This window comes from Pogona vitticeps, chromosome 2 (assembly GCF_051106095.1).
Source record: "Pogona vitticeps strain Pit_001003342236 chromosome 2, PviZW2.1, whole genome shotgun sequence".
In the NCBI taxonomy this organism is placed as follows: domain Eukaryota; kingdom Metazoa; phylum Chordata; class Lepidosauria; order Squamata; family Agamidae; genus Pogona; species Pogona vitticeps.
The window spans coordinates 22,146,532-22,160,956 of record NC_135784.1 but is presented as its reverse complement, the minus strand read 5'-3'; the positions used below and the strand labels follow the sequence as shown (position 1 = coordinate 22,160,956).

Here is a 14,425-nt window from a genome sequence, read left to right as displayed (position 1 = left end):
AGAGCACAGGTTGCTGTCCTCTGAAGATCCCGGCCACAGAGACTGGCGAATCGTCAGGAAAAACAATCTTCAGAACACAGCCAAACAGCCTGAAAAACCCAGAACAACCACCACAGTCATTGTTACAGTTGCCATTTTAAAGGTTTAAAAAACTTTCCCCAGTTTCTCGAAAAGAACTAGAATAGTTATTTTTAAAATAAAACAGCAGAACACCAAGAGCTGGCTACCTGAGTTTCCATTCACCTCATTATTTCCTCTACTTGTACACATTATATTCGGTTGGGCAAACAAAGGTAAAATAAGGAAGACAGAAGTCTGTCCCTTTCAGCTCGTCACACATTTAATTAATTAATTAATTAGATTTATGCACAATAGGACCCTTGTGAATAAATGGGGCCTTTTATTCTTTCTCTTACTGTACTCAGAATGAATTATTGAGACTGTAAGTGCCAGTTGATGACACAAAGGGATGGTCTACTCTGGAGAGACCTGAAGATAATTCTGCAGTTCTGCTGCACAGCTAGAGGGCTATAGTTGTTTTTTCAAACAAAATTCTAAAACTCTGCAAAGAAGTCTTCCACACAGACTCAGGCTGTATGCTTTGGAGGGGGGGAATAGAGAGGTGGGTGTGAGAATGGTTCAAAAGATGGATATGTTGTGGAGAAAATCATACCTTCTCATTCAAGGGATGGAAGCCTTCGTCCAGAGCGACGATGCGAAACTGAACTGAGAAAGAAAAGAGAAAAATTTCTTAGCATGGATTTAGCGTGGTAAAATGTGGATTCATAGGATGGCTCAGCCCCAGGGTGCATATTTTGCATGCCAATTACTGCCATTTCCTCGAGGTCAACCGCTGGGGGGCCCATGGCCATTTGTGGCATTTTGAGAGAGTGTCATGGTCACCGCCACAAAACGGAATCCGTAGGGCATGCTTGTCACAAAATGGCTGGCATCCAAGTGGGCCTGGCCAGTCACAAAACTCATTTTGCAGGAGGCAAGCTGATGAAGAGATCACTGGCTTGTGAAACTGCATGCAAAATGTGAAAACGAGGGTTGGCCTTCAAAATACAAAATCAGATTCAAATCCCTTCGAACCTAGTATTCTGGTCCAGTCAGATAAGACCACAGAAGTCTCTTCTCTCTGTGTGTCTCGGTCTTTTTCAGGGTATATACTGTACACAGGATTAGGCGCAGGGAGAGAGAAAATAAGTACAGTGGTGCCTCGACTTACGAAATTAATCCATATTGGAACGGTGGCCGCTACTCGAAAATTTCGTAAGTTGAAGCACCATTTCCCATAGGAATGCACTGAAAACCATTTAATCTGTTCCGGCCAAAGGAAAAAATCATACACACAAAAAAATAAAAATAAAACATTGCAAGTCCCTGTGGCTGCAAAAAACAAACAAAAAAAATACAAAAGTTTGCTGCGGAGGCTTCCCAGGCTTCCAAAGCACTGGCACCCGGTATGGTGGTCATGGCGGCTTTAGAAGCCCAGGAAGCTGGCACTCCTGTGGTGGCAGAGGCAGCGGGGACAGGAGGCAGAGGGCACCGGGGGCAGCTTTGAATTTCCTGCCCTTTCCCCATGCCTTTTTCCTTTCTTAGGTCAAAGCTCCGGCCGCAAGTCAAACCAAAATTTTACGGCCAGAGCTTTTCGTAACTCGAAATTTTCATAAGTAGGGACGTTCGTAAGTCGAGGCCTCACTGTATTGAGAAAGCAAAAACCCTGGGCTTTTTCTTATGGAGAAGCCAAACGCAAATATTCATATGTGAATAACCGAAACAAGTGGGAAGCCTGAAGAAGTTAAGACAGAAAGATAACCCCCCAAAAAGGGATATCCCTCTCCTTCTTGGTTTTACAAGTACCTACTGGCTGATCATTGGGCGTTCTTAGGCTTTATTTCCTTCCTCCATCTTCTCCACTAAGTAGTGGTTCCTCTACTTGGAACAGGCCATCATCTTGCTCTTTCGCTTGGGAAAGGCATCCTAAGTCACGGCTCTTCCAAACATAGCATTTGTCCCCCCCTCCTGCCTCTTTCTTCTGATGCTTGGTACCAAAGAAGCACAGGACCTACCGAGATATGCAGCCAAATATCTCTTTCAAACCCCACAACTCTTTTCTTTTTTTTAAAAAAAAAAAACTGTGCTTCTTTAAAACACCTTTAAGAAAACTTTTAAGAAGTCCAGTCTGCTGCTGGAGCTTCTCTGTTGGAACAATTTTTAACCCTTCTTTTTCCACAGCATTGATTAAAACCAGCGGTTCTCTCTGCAAACATGAACAGCAAACAGGGAGTGCTAAATTTCCTCCCTGATACAAGCTGGGACTAAAAATAAACCACGCTGTCAGGAAGAACAAAAAAGAGTGAAGCACCGGGCAAAGCAAAACTTTGGAACTCCCTGCCACAGGGGGCCAGGCTGGCCTCCATCTCTGCTGTCTTTCCGCAAATAGACAAAGACCTTTCTCTTCAGGCAAGCTTTCCCTGAGTGACTGGCTGCCCAAGTGGGGTTCTTAAATGGATTGTCCCTGGGTTCTTTTTAAGGAAAAAAGGTGAGGTAAAACATACTCTAAATAAATCAAATAAATAAATAAAATGAGGAGATACCAGGAAAAAAAGTCAGTACCATTGATGCAGAACCTGGAACTCTGAGGAGAACTTCAAGTTAACTGTCGTTCTTTTTTTATTTTGATGCTTTAACCACAATGGCCACAAGACCACGACTATTAATAGGAGCCAGGCCAAGAGGCTTTTGCTAACTCATGGAGTATATTGTTCCCTTTGCTTTATTCATGGGTTCAGTATTTTGGAAACAAAACTCTCGGCTTTAACAGCAGACTTTTACATGTTTGGACCACCACATAGAATCGCTGAGTTAGAAGGGTCACCAAGTCCAAACCTCCCGCTCAAGGCAGGAATCCAAATCAAAGCAGATCTGACGGATGGTTATACTATTTTCTCTTGAATGCTCAATACTTCCCCGAGGTCATTGGTTCCATTGTCCTACTTCTCTAACAGTTAAGAGGTTTTCCCTGATATTCAGCCTAAATCTGGCCTCTTGTAGCTTCAGCCCATTATTACATGTCCTGCACTCTGGGATGATCGAGAACAGATCCTGCCCCTCCTTTCGATGACTACCTTTCAAGGATTTGAAAAGTGCTGTCCTATCTCCCCTCCGTCTTCTTTTCTCAAGGCTAAACATGCCCAGTTCTTTCAGTCTTTCATCCTAGGGCTTGGTTTCCAGCCCCCTGATCATCCTTGTTGCCCACCCTCTGAACTTGCTCCGGTTTGTTGGCATCCTTCTTAAAGTGCGGTGTCCAGAACGGGACATAGTACTCTAGCTGAGGCCTAACCAGTGCTGAGGGATTAGTACCTCATGGGATTCTGAAACAATATCTCTGTTAATATAACCTAACATCACATTTGCCTTTTTTGCAGCCACATCACACTCTTGGCTCATATTCAGCTTTTTATCTACAATTCTAAGATCTTTCTCACTCATAGTATTATTGATCGAAGTATCCCCCATCTAGTAAATGTGCATTTGTTTTTTTTCTCTCCTAAGTATAGAACTTTGCACTTATCCCTGTTGAGTTTCATTCTGTTGTTTTCCAGGCCATGCGGACTGGTGGATTCCGAGAATTGTAATCTAAAAAGTAGCATTCCTAGGCTCTCTAGAAAAAAAAGGGGGGGTGAGAAGTACGAGCTCTTATGTGACCAAGAATTGAGGTCAACTATTTCCATTGGATTTGGGTGTGGGTGGGTGTTTTTGCAAGTGTGCTAAAGGAACAAGGAATCTTCTTTAAACATGAATATGTGAAGCCACCCTGTTTCCAAACCAATGGAAGTTTTTGAAGTCCCAAACTGTGCTTAACTAGGATTCAGTTTGCTTAGCAAGAGAGCATCCTTGTTTAGACAGATTAGGCAAGATTTCCAAGGAATTGTCTTTCCACCGGAACTGGTTGTTTACCTTCCTGTGCTGGCTTGTAGATGGGTTTGTCCGTTTGAACAAAGACCAGGCTGTCCACGTTTTTCACGAGCACCCTTCTCCGGCTCCAAAAGGCCAGCGTCTGTCCTTCCACCTTCACAGTGAGAAGGAGCACCGAGGGGTTCGAGGTGCCGTTCAGTCGGGGAAGCTGAAGAAGAAATAAAGAAAGAGAGAGAGAAGGAGGAGGACCATGGGCTTTAGAGTCACGTATGAACATTAGAAAGGTTATTATAGATGGGTGTGAAAGCTGACAGGAAAATTTTTTCTGATTTGCTTGAAATGTGGCACTGGTGTAGTGCCACATTTCTGGCCTCCCAGAAAGACAAGCAAGGATGGCATGTAAAATAAATTTGATTAATTAATTAATTAATTAAAATAATAAAGAGAAAGAAAGATATAGCAAATACATTCTGCTTTGTCAGCTGTGCTGTTTTCTAGCAAACAGGACAAAATCAATGTAAAATTATAAAGGGACACCCATCCGACATCGGAAGTCTCAACCCATAATAACCCATAACAGAACACGCCTGCTTTCCAGGACATGTTATCCCTGAGTCAAAGTAGCTATTGTTGTGGGAGGATATTCCAAATAAAGATGACATTGTGAAACAGCTGAATCAGGGTTCCTTCACAAGTTCTCCGTCCACCAGTAAAGGCTTGAACCAAAATAAAAGTTTTGTATTAGCACATTTTTCACCTGAGGGTTCAGCTCTTTCCCAAGCAGCTTCGAACGCTTTACATTTCATTAAAATCAGGGTGGGCAAAGGGCAACCCCTAGGCTGCCTGTGCCTTCCAAACAGCTTAAGTGTACTCTAGCTATCCAGGACGTCCACATTAAATTTTTAAAGATTGTATCAACAATATTTCTGCTTCAGAAAATATCCGTATCTCCTTGAGGAGGGACGCCAGACAAATCTGGCATGTTTGGGTCCCCACCAGCCATTACTGGGCTTGCTAAGGCTCCTGAAGTTTAAAAAAATGGTTTGAAAAATAATTTTTTAGCCTCTAGAGGGCAGAAAAGGGCAAATTAATATATTGGAAGTCCCGCCCCCCCAACCTCACTCCATGCATCTGTGTTGTGCGTCCACAAGAGCTGAGGCAATGATAAATTTGTTGGTCTTAAAACAGAATACCTCATACATATGATTTTCCTGCTAAAGATTAGCCTAGTGACTGCTGTGGAAATTACCTCAATGGGGATGCATCGGAAATAATCTTTCTCGGATATCACATCACTGATGAGGCTTCTGTTGTGTGCTGCGTATTCCAGCGTGGCGCTCAGTGTCACGGACTCGTTCATGTGGTTCAGCTGGACACAGATGTTCTCAGGGGTCTCCGTGCGGATCAGGATGGGAACCAGCACCAAATATTGTCTAGAAAGAAAGAACAAGGCAGTGAGGACTCAATAGGAAGCCCACGGGGTTCTGGGATCTGGTGGCTCTTGTTCCCTCTGGGATGAGCGGAAGATGAGGACAACAGCTTTATGGAAACACAAGGATCTGTGAGGAGCCCTGCCGGTGCGGTTGGAGCAGTGAGGATACTGGATTAGGACTTGGGGGATCTGAGTTCAAATCCCTTGATCTGCTAAACTCACAGGTACCCTTGGCTGGCCACTCCCTTTCAGCCTGGCCTACTATATGGAAATGTTGTGAAGATAAAGTGGGGACGGGAAGGACAGACATGGGAACTACTTTGAGGAAAGATGAAATAATGTTCAATTGAGCATCTGAACAAAGTGCCTTAGACACTTAATGCATTCCAATCGGCTGATTTACTCACCGTTCAGTGATGTTTTGCAATGGCCGGCAGCCATTTTCGCGCCCTCCCCTCGCTTAACGAGGGTGCGAAAACGCTGCGCGTGGCCACTTTGGGGCTTCCGGCGGCCATTTTGTAGCCGCTGAACAGCTGATCAGCGGGTCGCAAAGCGAAGGTCGGTAAGCGAACTGCTTACCGACCTTCACTCTGCAATTTTCGCCCTATGCAGGCATCGGTGTGCGATCGCATTTGCGATCGCAAAACCGGCCTCGTAGAGTGAATTCATCGCTCTACAGTGCACTCGTTGTGCGAGGCACCACTGTATTATTATTCCTAAAGGCAAGACATTTGCTACTTGTGCCAATAAATATCCATTTTGCCACTCTCTATATCATTTTTAATGGACAACTTTGTCATCTTATTTGTAGCAAAAAAGGAAAAGGAAAAGATGAGTCGAGTGAGTAATAACTCCTCACAGGTAGCTTCCATTTACAAGTAAAGCTTCTTGCTTTGCATCTCATGTGTCACTTCAGAGCTCCGGATCGGCCCTGCGTTCAGGCCGAGGGAAGAGCCCAGCCATCTCAGGCAGCTGAAGAGTCTGGCTGTCACCAGTCTAGCAAATACTTAGCTATTTACTTTGTTATTTGTACTCTTACTGCCAGGAAATGGGAGGGGTGGTTGCAAAAGCAGCCAAAATTAGTTGGCTGGCCTTAGGTACTATGCACCCTGCCTCTGGAAGCAATCCATGCCATTTACCCAGGCAGCAAAATGTCTTGGGCCACCCTGCCTTTCAATCTTTCCTGCTACGGTTTGGTCTCCAGGCTTCTCAAGTCAATGCAATTAAAGAGGACAGGCAGGGCTGTGGGCAGGCCCATGGATCCAGTTTGGAAACCAGTTCAGGGCACTGGAAAGCATCCCAGTTCAGCCCGGGGTGATTGGTGTGCCATCTTGATTTGATTTCCCTTCTGAGTCAATTCTGCAAGCCCCACTCCCACCCCCGCCATGGAGTTGCATGGGAAATAGCGGTGACTCCTTTGTTTTTGCACGGATGTACCTGTTTTTATGCTTTGGTAGCGTGATTGATTCCAGTAACAATAATATGTGTTGTCAAGTCAGTTCTGGCATAGGGTGACCCTTTTTTGGGGGGTTTGCCAGGTAGAGAAAGACTCAGAGGTGACTTTCCCTTCCCTTCTTCTGAGGGGGACGGTGCAGCTTGCCCAAGGCCACCCAGGCTGGCTCTATTCATACAAGGCTGAGCAGAGAAGTGAACTTCCAACCTCCGACTCCACAGCCGGAGACCAAAACCACTCAGCTATCCAGCCAGAATAATCACATGCCATCAAGTTAATTCTGATTTATGGCAACCCCTTTTCACGGTTTTCCAGACTCAGAAGTGGTGTATTCTTCCCTTCTTCTGCGGTTGCCCTGGAACTGTTCAGCTTGCCGAAGGCCGCACAGTCTGGCTGTTCTTCTGAGAGACACTATCAGGAATTGAACTTCCAACCTTTGGCCCTGCAGCCAGATAGCTCAACCAGGGGTCCCCAAACTCCGGGCCACGAACTGGTACCGATCAGTGGCCTTGGAAGGACCGGGTTGCTGGGACAGAGGAGTGGCGAGCAGGAGATGAGCGGTGAGCGAAGCTCCGCCTCCTGTCAGCGTGCTCCTATCCGGTTCTAATGCCACCCCTGATCTGACAGGAGGCGGAGCCTCACTCCCCTTCTGCTGTTGCTAGATCAGCTGGGCCTGTGGCATTAGAATCTCATAGCCCTCCCATTAGGGTCTAATGCTGCTGCAGATGTAACAGGAGGTGGAACTTCAATGGCGGCTCCTGCTTGCTACTCATCCATCCTGGCACAACACATATAATGAGCTTGATTCAAAGCTGTCCTCCAACAAACTACTGCATAACAAGTCTCTCTCTCTCTCTCTCTCTCTCTCTCACACACACACACACACACACACAGAGAGAGAGAGAGAGAGAGAGAGAGAGAGAGAGAGAGAGGCCTTGGGAGAATGGTCGTCAACTAAATCAGTCCCTGATGTCTAAAACGTTGGGGAACCTTGCTCCTTTTGAAAAATTTTAAAAGGGGGAAACAGTGGGAATTGGTATCCTCTTTGGTTTGTTCCCTGAAATCAGTTTGTAGATTCACTTTGCTTTACTCCAGAACCACGTCTCTTTTGTTTTTAAATTGCTCCAAATTAGACTGATACACTTATTCAATTCTGAAATTTGGATCGGTTTGAAGCTGGTGAAGACACCCCTTAATAGGCCCATCTGGGAGTTGTTTCACCTCGAACCTGGGACTTCCTACCTCTAAGCAGGGCTTTACCTATACCCAGAGCCCCGAAGGGCTTACTGTATTTTTTCATGGTTATATTTCTACTATCAGGAAATGTGGGACAAATATGGGACAAGCGCTTGTGTGATGATGATTTGTCCACCTTAGGTGCCAAAGCCACTTGGCTGGTCTGAGGCAACAGGCAGCTTGAGAGGCAGGGAGGCCGGCTGCCATGTGTTGTTCTGCCTCAGGCAGCAGAGGCCTTGGGACGGTCCTGACTCTGCACGACTGAAATTCTGCGGGAAAGATAGTCGCCTGCCTGCTCCACCAGATCCTCCTAGGCGATGCTACTCCAGGGGGCCAGGGTGAAGGAGGCCAGGAGAACGTCAACTAGACGCTGGGCCTTCTCGCCGGTGGCCCCCGTCCTCCCTTTGGAGCCACCTCCCGGTCAAGCTGCGTCCAGCCCCATCCTTGCCCACCCTTTAAGAGGCTGCTGAAGACGCCGCTCTTCCGAGAGGCTTTCGATTCCAGTCTGGTCTGGATCTCTTTTGCCTCTTGCCCGGTCAAGTTACAACGAAAAGGCTGCACCGTCCTGGGTTTTAAACTCAATATGATTTGACGTTTAGGATGTTTGCTGCTTTTGTTATTGTGGTGCGCGATCTTATTGCACGTGAACCCAGAACAGTGCAGAGCTCTATTGGGGCAGTATATGAAAGGAAGGAAGGAAGGAAGGAAGGAAGGAAGGAAGGAAGGAAGGAAGGAAGGAAGGAAGGAAGGAAGGAAGGAAGGAAGGAAGGAAGGAAGGAAGGAAGGAAGGAAGGAAGGAAGGAAGGAAAGCAGATAGAGAAGAAATCCTCCAGGAAAGAGCTTACGGTTCTGCAGCAGCTTCTGAGGCGTCCCCGGGACGGAGGCAGAGCAGCAGGAGAAAGATGCTGGGACCTCCGAGAAGAAGCCCGCGCTTCCCCATCATGCTTAAGTGGACCAGCGAGAGACAGAGCCGGCAGGACTGATCAGGTAGAGGCAAGCGGCTATTCCTTGCTTCGCCCTCTGACCGCCCTTTTATACGCCTCTCTGCAAACAGCCTTCAAGGCAACAGAGATAAAGGTGTGCATGTGGGTGTGTGTTTGGTGGTGGGACTGCAGAGGGACAAGAGAGAAAGAGAGAGAGAGAGGAATTGCTGGCCGCTCTGAGTCACAAAGAGCACACAGAAATTTGGCAAGCAGGCCGGGGAGAAGAAAAAGAGGTCACTGAGGGAATTTATGCAAAGCACACACGAGCTTGTGTTTGGAACACTTTCTCCTAGAAGTTGTTCCAGCGGGCAACCAAAATCTGGCCCTGTGTCTGGCCTCCTTTTATTCTTTTGCAGGTTATTAGGTGGGGTGGGGTGCTGGGGCCCTGAGCCGTTGCCAGGATTCAGGGGGCCCTGCAAGATATTTGAGACCGAGCGGGGAAATGACACCTAAGGTCCTACCCAGCCATTAATTTAGCTGGACACCTCATGAGGAGGCAGGATTTCCTGGAAAAGACTATCATGCTTAGAAAGGTGGAAGGCAGCAGGAAAAGAGGAAGACTAATGGTGAGATGGACAGACTCCCTAAAGGAAACTACAGGTTCGAGTTTTTACAGGAGCTGAGCAGGGCTGTTGAGGAACCAGACATTTGGGGGATTGCCCGTTTATAGGGTTGCCATGACTTACAGGCAACTTGGAGGAACCTAATGACAACACTGTCAGCTTGAGTAATTCAGAGAATCTATAGGCTATGCTGTGCAGGGACACCCAAACGGACAGGTCATAATGGAGAGTTCTGACTAAACGCGATCCACCTGGAGCAAGAACTGGCAAGCCACGTCAGTATCTTTGCCATGGACAGAAATAAAAGGCTAAAAGATATGATGCTGGAAGATGGGCCCGTCAGGTTGGAAGGCGTCCAACATGCTACTGAGGAAGAGCAGAGGACAAGTACAAGTAGCTCCAGAGCTAATGAAGTGGTTGGGCCAAAGCCGAAAGGACGCTCAGCTGTGGACGTGCCTGGAAGTGAAAGGAAAATCCAATGCTGCAAAGAAGAATACTGCATAGGAACCTGGAATGTAAGATCTATGGATGTGGTCAAACAGGCGATGGCAAGAATCAACATTGATATCCTGGGTGTCAGTGAACTAAAATGGACAGGAATTGGCGAATTCAATTCAGAGAATTATCATATCTACTATTGTGGGCAAGAATCCTGTAGAAGGAATGGAGAAGCCATCATAGTCAACAAAAGAGTGGGGAAAGCTGTACTGGGATACAATCCCAAAAATGATAGGATGATTTGAATACGAATCCAAGGCAAACATATCAACGTCACAATAATCCAAGTTTATGCACCAACCACCAATGCTGAAGAGGCTGAAACTGACCAATTTTATGAAGACTTACAACACCTAGAACTGACACCAAAGAAAGATGTTCTTCTCATTCTAGGGGACTGGAATGCTAATGTAGGGAGCCAAGAGATAAAAGGAACAACAGGGAAGTTTGGCCTTGGAGTTCAGAACGAGGCAGGACAAAGGCTAATAGAGTTTTGTCAAGAGAACAAGCTGGTCATCACAAACACACTTTTCCAACAACACAAGAGGCGACTCTATACATGGAAATCACCAGATGGGCAATACCGTAATCAGATTGATCTTATTCTCTGCAGTCAGCAAAAACAAGACTTGGAGCTGATTGTGGCTCTGATAATCAGCTTCTTATAGCAAAACTCAAGCTTAAACTGAAGAGAGCAGGAAAAACCATTGGGCTAGTCAGGTATAATCTAAACCAAATCCCTTATGAATACACAGTGGAAGTGAAGGAACAAATTGAAGGAACTCGATTTGGTGGACAGAATGCCTGAAAAACTATGGATGGAGGTTCATTACATTGTACAGGAGGCAGCAACGAAAAACATCCCAAAGAAAAGGAAATGCAAGAAAGTGGCTGTCCAACGAGGCCTTACAAATAGCAGAGATGGGAAACAAAGAATAGCAAGGAGAGACAAGAGGGCCTTCTTAAATGAACTGTGCAAAGATACAGAGGAAAACAATAGAAAGGGAAAAACCAGAGATCTGTTCAAGAAAATTGGAGCTACTAAAGGAACATTTTGTGCAAAGATGGACATGATAAAGGACAAAAATGGTAGGGACCTCAGAGAAGCAGAAGACATCAAGAAGAGGTGGCAAGAATACACAGAGGAATTATACCAGAAAGATCTGGATGTCCTGGACAACCCAGCTAGTGTGGTTGCTGACCTTGAGCCACACCTCCTGGAGAGTTAAGTCAAGTGGGCCTTAGAAAGCATGGCTAACAACAAGGCCAGTGGAGGTGATGGCATTCTAGTTGAACTATTTAAAATGTTAAAAGATGATGCTGTTAAGTTGCTACACTCAATATGCCAGCAAGTTTGGAAAACTAAGCAGTGGCCAGAGGACTAGAAAAGATCAGTCTACATCCCAATCTCAAAGAAAGGTGGTGCCAAACAATGCTCCAACTACCGCACAATTGCACTCATTTCAAACGCAAGCAAGGTTATGCTAAAAATCCTACAAGGTAGGCTTCAGCAGTATGTAGACTGAGAACTCCCAGAAGTACAAGCTGGTTTTGAAGGGTCAGAGGAACTAAAGACCAAATTGCTAACATGCACTGGATTATGGAGAAAGCCAGAGAGTTCCAGAAAAAATCTACTTCTGCTTCATTGACTACACAAAAGCCTTTGACTGTGTGGACCACAGCAAACTATGGCAAGTTCTTAAAGAAATGGGACTGCCTGACAACCTTATCTACCTCCTGATAAATCTATATGTGGGACAGGAAGCAACAGCTAGAACTGGATATGGAACAACTGATTGGTTCAAAATTGGGAAAGGAGCACAACAAGGCTGTATATTGTCTCCCTGCTTATTTATATGCATAATATATCATGCGAAAGGCTGGACTGGATGAATCCCAAGAAGGAATTAAGATTAAATGTAATGACAGGAAATGGACATACTGGAAGAAATATCAACAACCTCAGATATGCAGATGATACCACTCTGATGGCAGAAAGTGAGGAATTAAAGAACCTCTTAATGAGGGTGAAAGAGGAGAGCGCAAAACATGGTCTGAAGCTCAACATCAAAAAAACCAAGATCATGGCCACTGGCCCCATCACCTCCTGGCAAATAGAAGGGGAAGATATGGAGGCAGTGACAGATTTTATTTTCTTGGGCTCCATGATCACTGCAGATGGTGACAGCAACCAAGAAATAAAAAAAGGTCTGCTTCTTGGGAGGAAAGCGATGAGAAACCTAGACAGCATTTTAAAAAGTAGAGATATCACCTTGGCAACAAAGGTCCACATAGTCAAAGTATGTTTTTTCCAGTAGCAATATATGGAAGTGAGAGTTGGACCATAAAGAAGGTCGACCGCTGAAGAATTGATGCTTTTGAACTGTGGTGCTTGAGGAGACTCTTGAGAGTCCCCTGGACTGCAATGAGAACAAACCTATCCATTCTGAAGGAAATCAACCCTGAGTGCTCACTGGAAGGACAGATCCTGAAGCTGAGGCTCCAATACTTTGGCCATCTCATGAGAAGACTCTCTGGAAAATACCCTGATGTTGGGAAAGTGCGAAGGCAAAAGGGGAAGGGGATGAAGATGGATGGACAGTGTCATCGAAGCAACAAACATGAATTTGACCCAACTTTGGGAGGGCCTGGCATGCTTTAGTCCATGGGGTCACAAAGAGTCAGACACGACTTAACGACCAAACAACAAAACAAAGACAACAAAAGAGTAAGGGACAATCAACATCTATTTGCACTAGCATATGCTATAGCAAGGTAAGTACAAAATCTACAGAATCAACAGATCTGAATCAAAATAACAGATGAATACATATTCATCGGATAATTATAACCATAATTGACCTAATTTTAATTGCTCTACTAAAAATTTGGATATCTGTGCAGTTACTTGTTTATCTTGGTCTGCAAGAAGAAACCTCCTGGCTTCTTGATTAACAAAGGGCAAATTAACTCTTTATGCACTTCTCTGTAAAAAGAACAGAACAGTAAAACATATGCAAGCGTTTCAACACTATCACTGCAAGGACACATACCGTTTTGTAATAGGGTTCCTTTAATACGACCCTCAAGCAGTGCTGAAAGTATAATGTTAAGTCTTGAATGTTAAGTGTTGCATGTGAAAGGGCCCATCTGTACTTGGGAGTTGTCACCATTGTACCGTTATTTTTGGAAGGCTTATCACAGAGTATTTGTACCAGGGACACAATTTAGTACAGTAATAACAGACAAATTATTTGGGTGTTCAGTATCATATAAACACTGCTCTAGTAGGTTTCTTGCTTTGCTATAGTAAAGGTTAAGGTTCCCCTTGACATTTAGTCCAGTCGTGTCTGACTCTAGGGCACGGTGCTCATCCCCGTCTCCAAGCCGTAGAGCCAGTGTTTGTCCATAGACAGTTTCCGTGGTCACGTGGCCAGCGTGACTAGGCACGGCACGCTGTTACCTTCCCACCGTGGTGGTACCTATTTATATACTCGAATTTTTGCATGCTTTCGAACTGCTAGGTTGGCAGGAGCTAGGACAAGCGACGAGAGCTCGTCACGTGGAATCGATCTTACAACGGCTAGTCTTCCGACCCTGCAGCACAGAGGCTTCTGCGGTTTAACCCGTAGTGCCACCACGTCCCTGCTTTGCTATACCCAATAGTTAATAGGAAATCGGGAGACAGCCCTAAGGTATGTGTTATGGACTTGACATCTTTCATCCATTTACTCTCATGAGGATCCTCCACAGCAAAGGAGAGCAGACCGGAAGTAACAAGGTTCAATCCTAACCAAAAGTTAAATATCCTGAGCCAGGCCTGTGTGTATACTGAGGAAAGGCCACTTTCCTATCGCAAAGAGTCATTTGGCACACAGTTGGGTACAGCAAATATTTGTCTAAGAAACTGCACAATTTCTATTGATTTTAAGCTTGTATTAGCCCAAATTAAGCTCCCATAAAGCATCTGGACTAACGGCTTGCCTCTGTAGACTTCCAACACTGCTGGTATAAAACTGTGGCCATTAGTATAGAAAAACTGTCTCAGAATTTTTATGGTGCGTGAAGCTTTTTTCACAACATATTCTTGTTGAATTGTCCATGCTCCTGATGTCTGAAAAACCACACCTAGATATTTAAAGGCTCTGACCTGTTCAATTGGTTGTCCATCCAAGGATCATTTCCAGAGTCTAAAGCATCTGGCAAATACCAATACTTTGGTCTTACTATAATTCACCTCTAGATGTTCCTACTGGCAATGGTTTGAGAATTCCCTTAGTTGCCTTCTCAGACCAACTTTAGATTGGGATAGCAACACTGCATCATCTGCGTATAG

The 14,425-nt window shown here is 45.2% G+C and overlaps 1 protein-coding gene across 1 annotated transcript in view; it reads right to left on the bottom strand.

Moving 5' to 3' along the window:
* LOC110071443 (alpha-2-macroglobulin) overlaps positions 1 to 13,240 on the bottom strand; it is a 71,874-nt gene extending 58,634 nt beyond the window's left edge. The window contains exons 1-4 of the mRNA XM_072988495.2: positions 8,891 to 13,240; positions 5,174 to 5,357; positions 3,967 to 4,132; positions 674 to 726 (exon numbers count right to left, since the gene is read on the bottom strand). Coding sequence (XP_072844596.2) covers positions 674 to 726; positions 3,967 to 4,132; positions 5,174 to 5,357; positions 8,891 to 8,988 — 501 coding nt within the window. The 5' untranslated portion in view covers positions 8,989 to 13,240. The remainder of the gene's footprint in view (positions 1 to 673; positions 727 to 3,966; positions 4,133 to 5,173; positions 5,358 to 8,890) is intronic.
* Between the last annotated feature and the right edge of the window lie 1,185 nt (positions 13,241 to 14,425).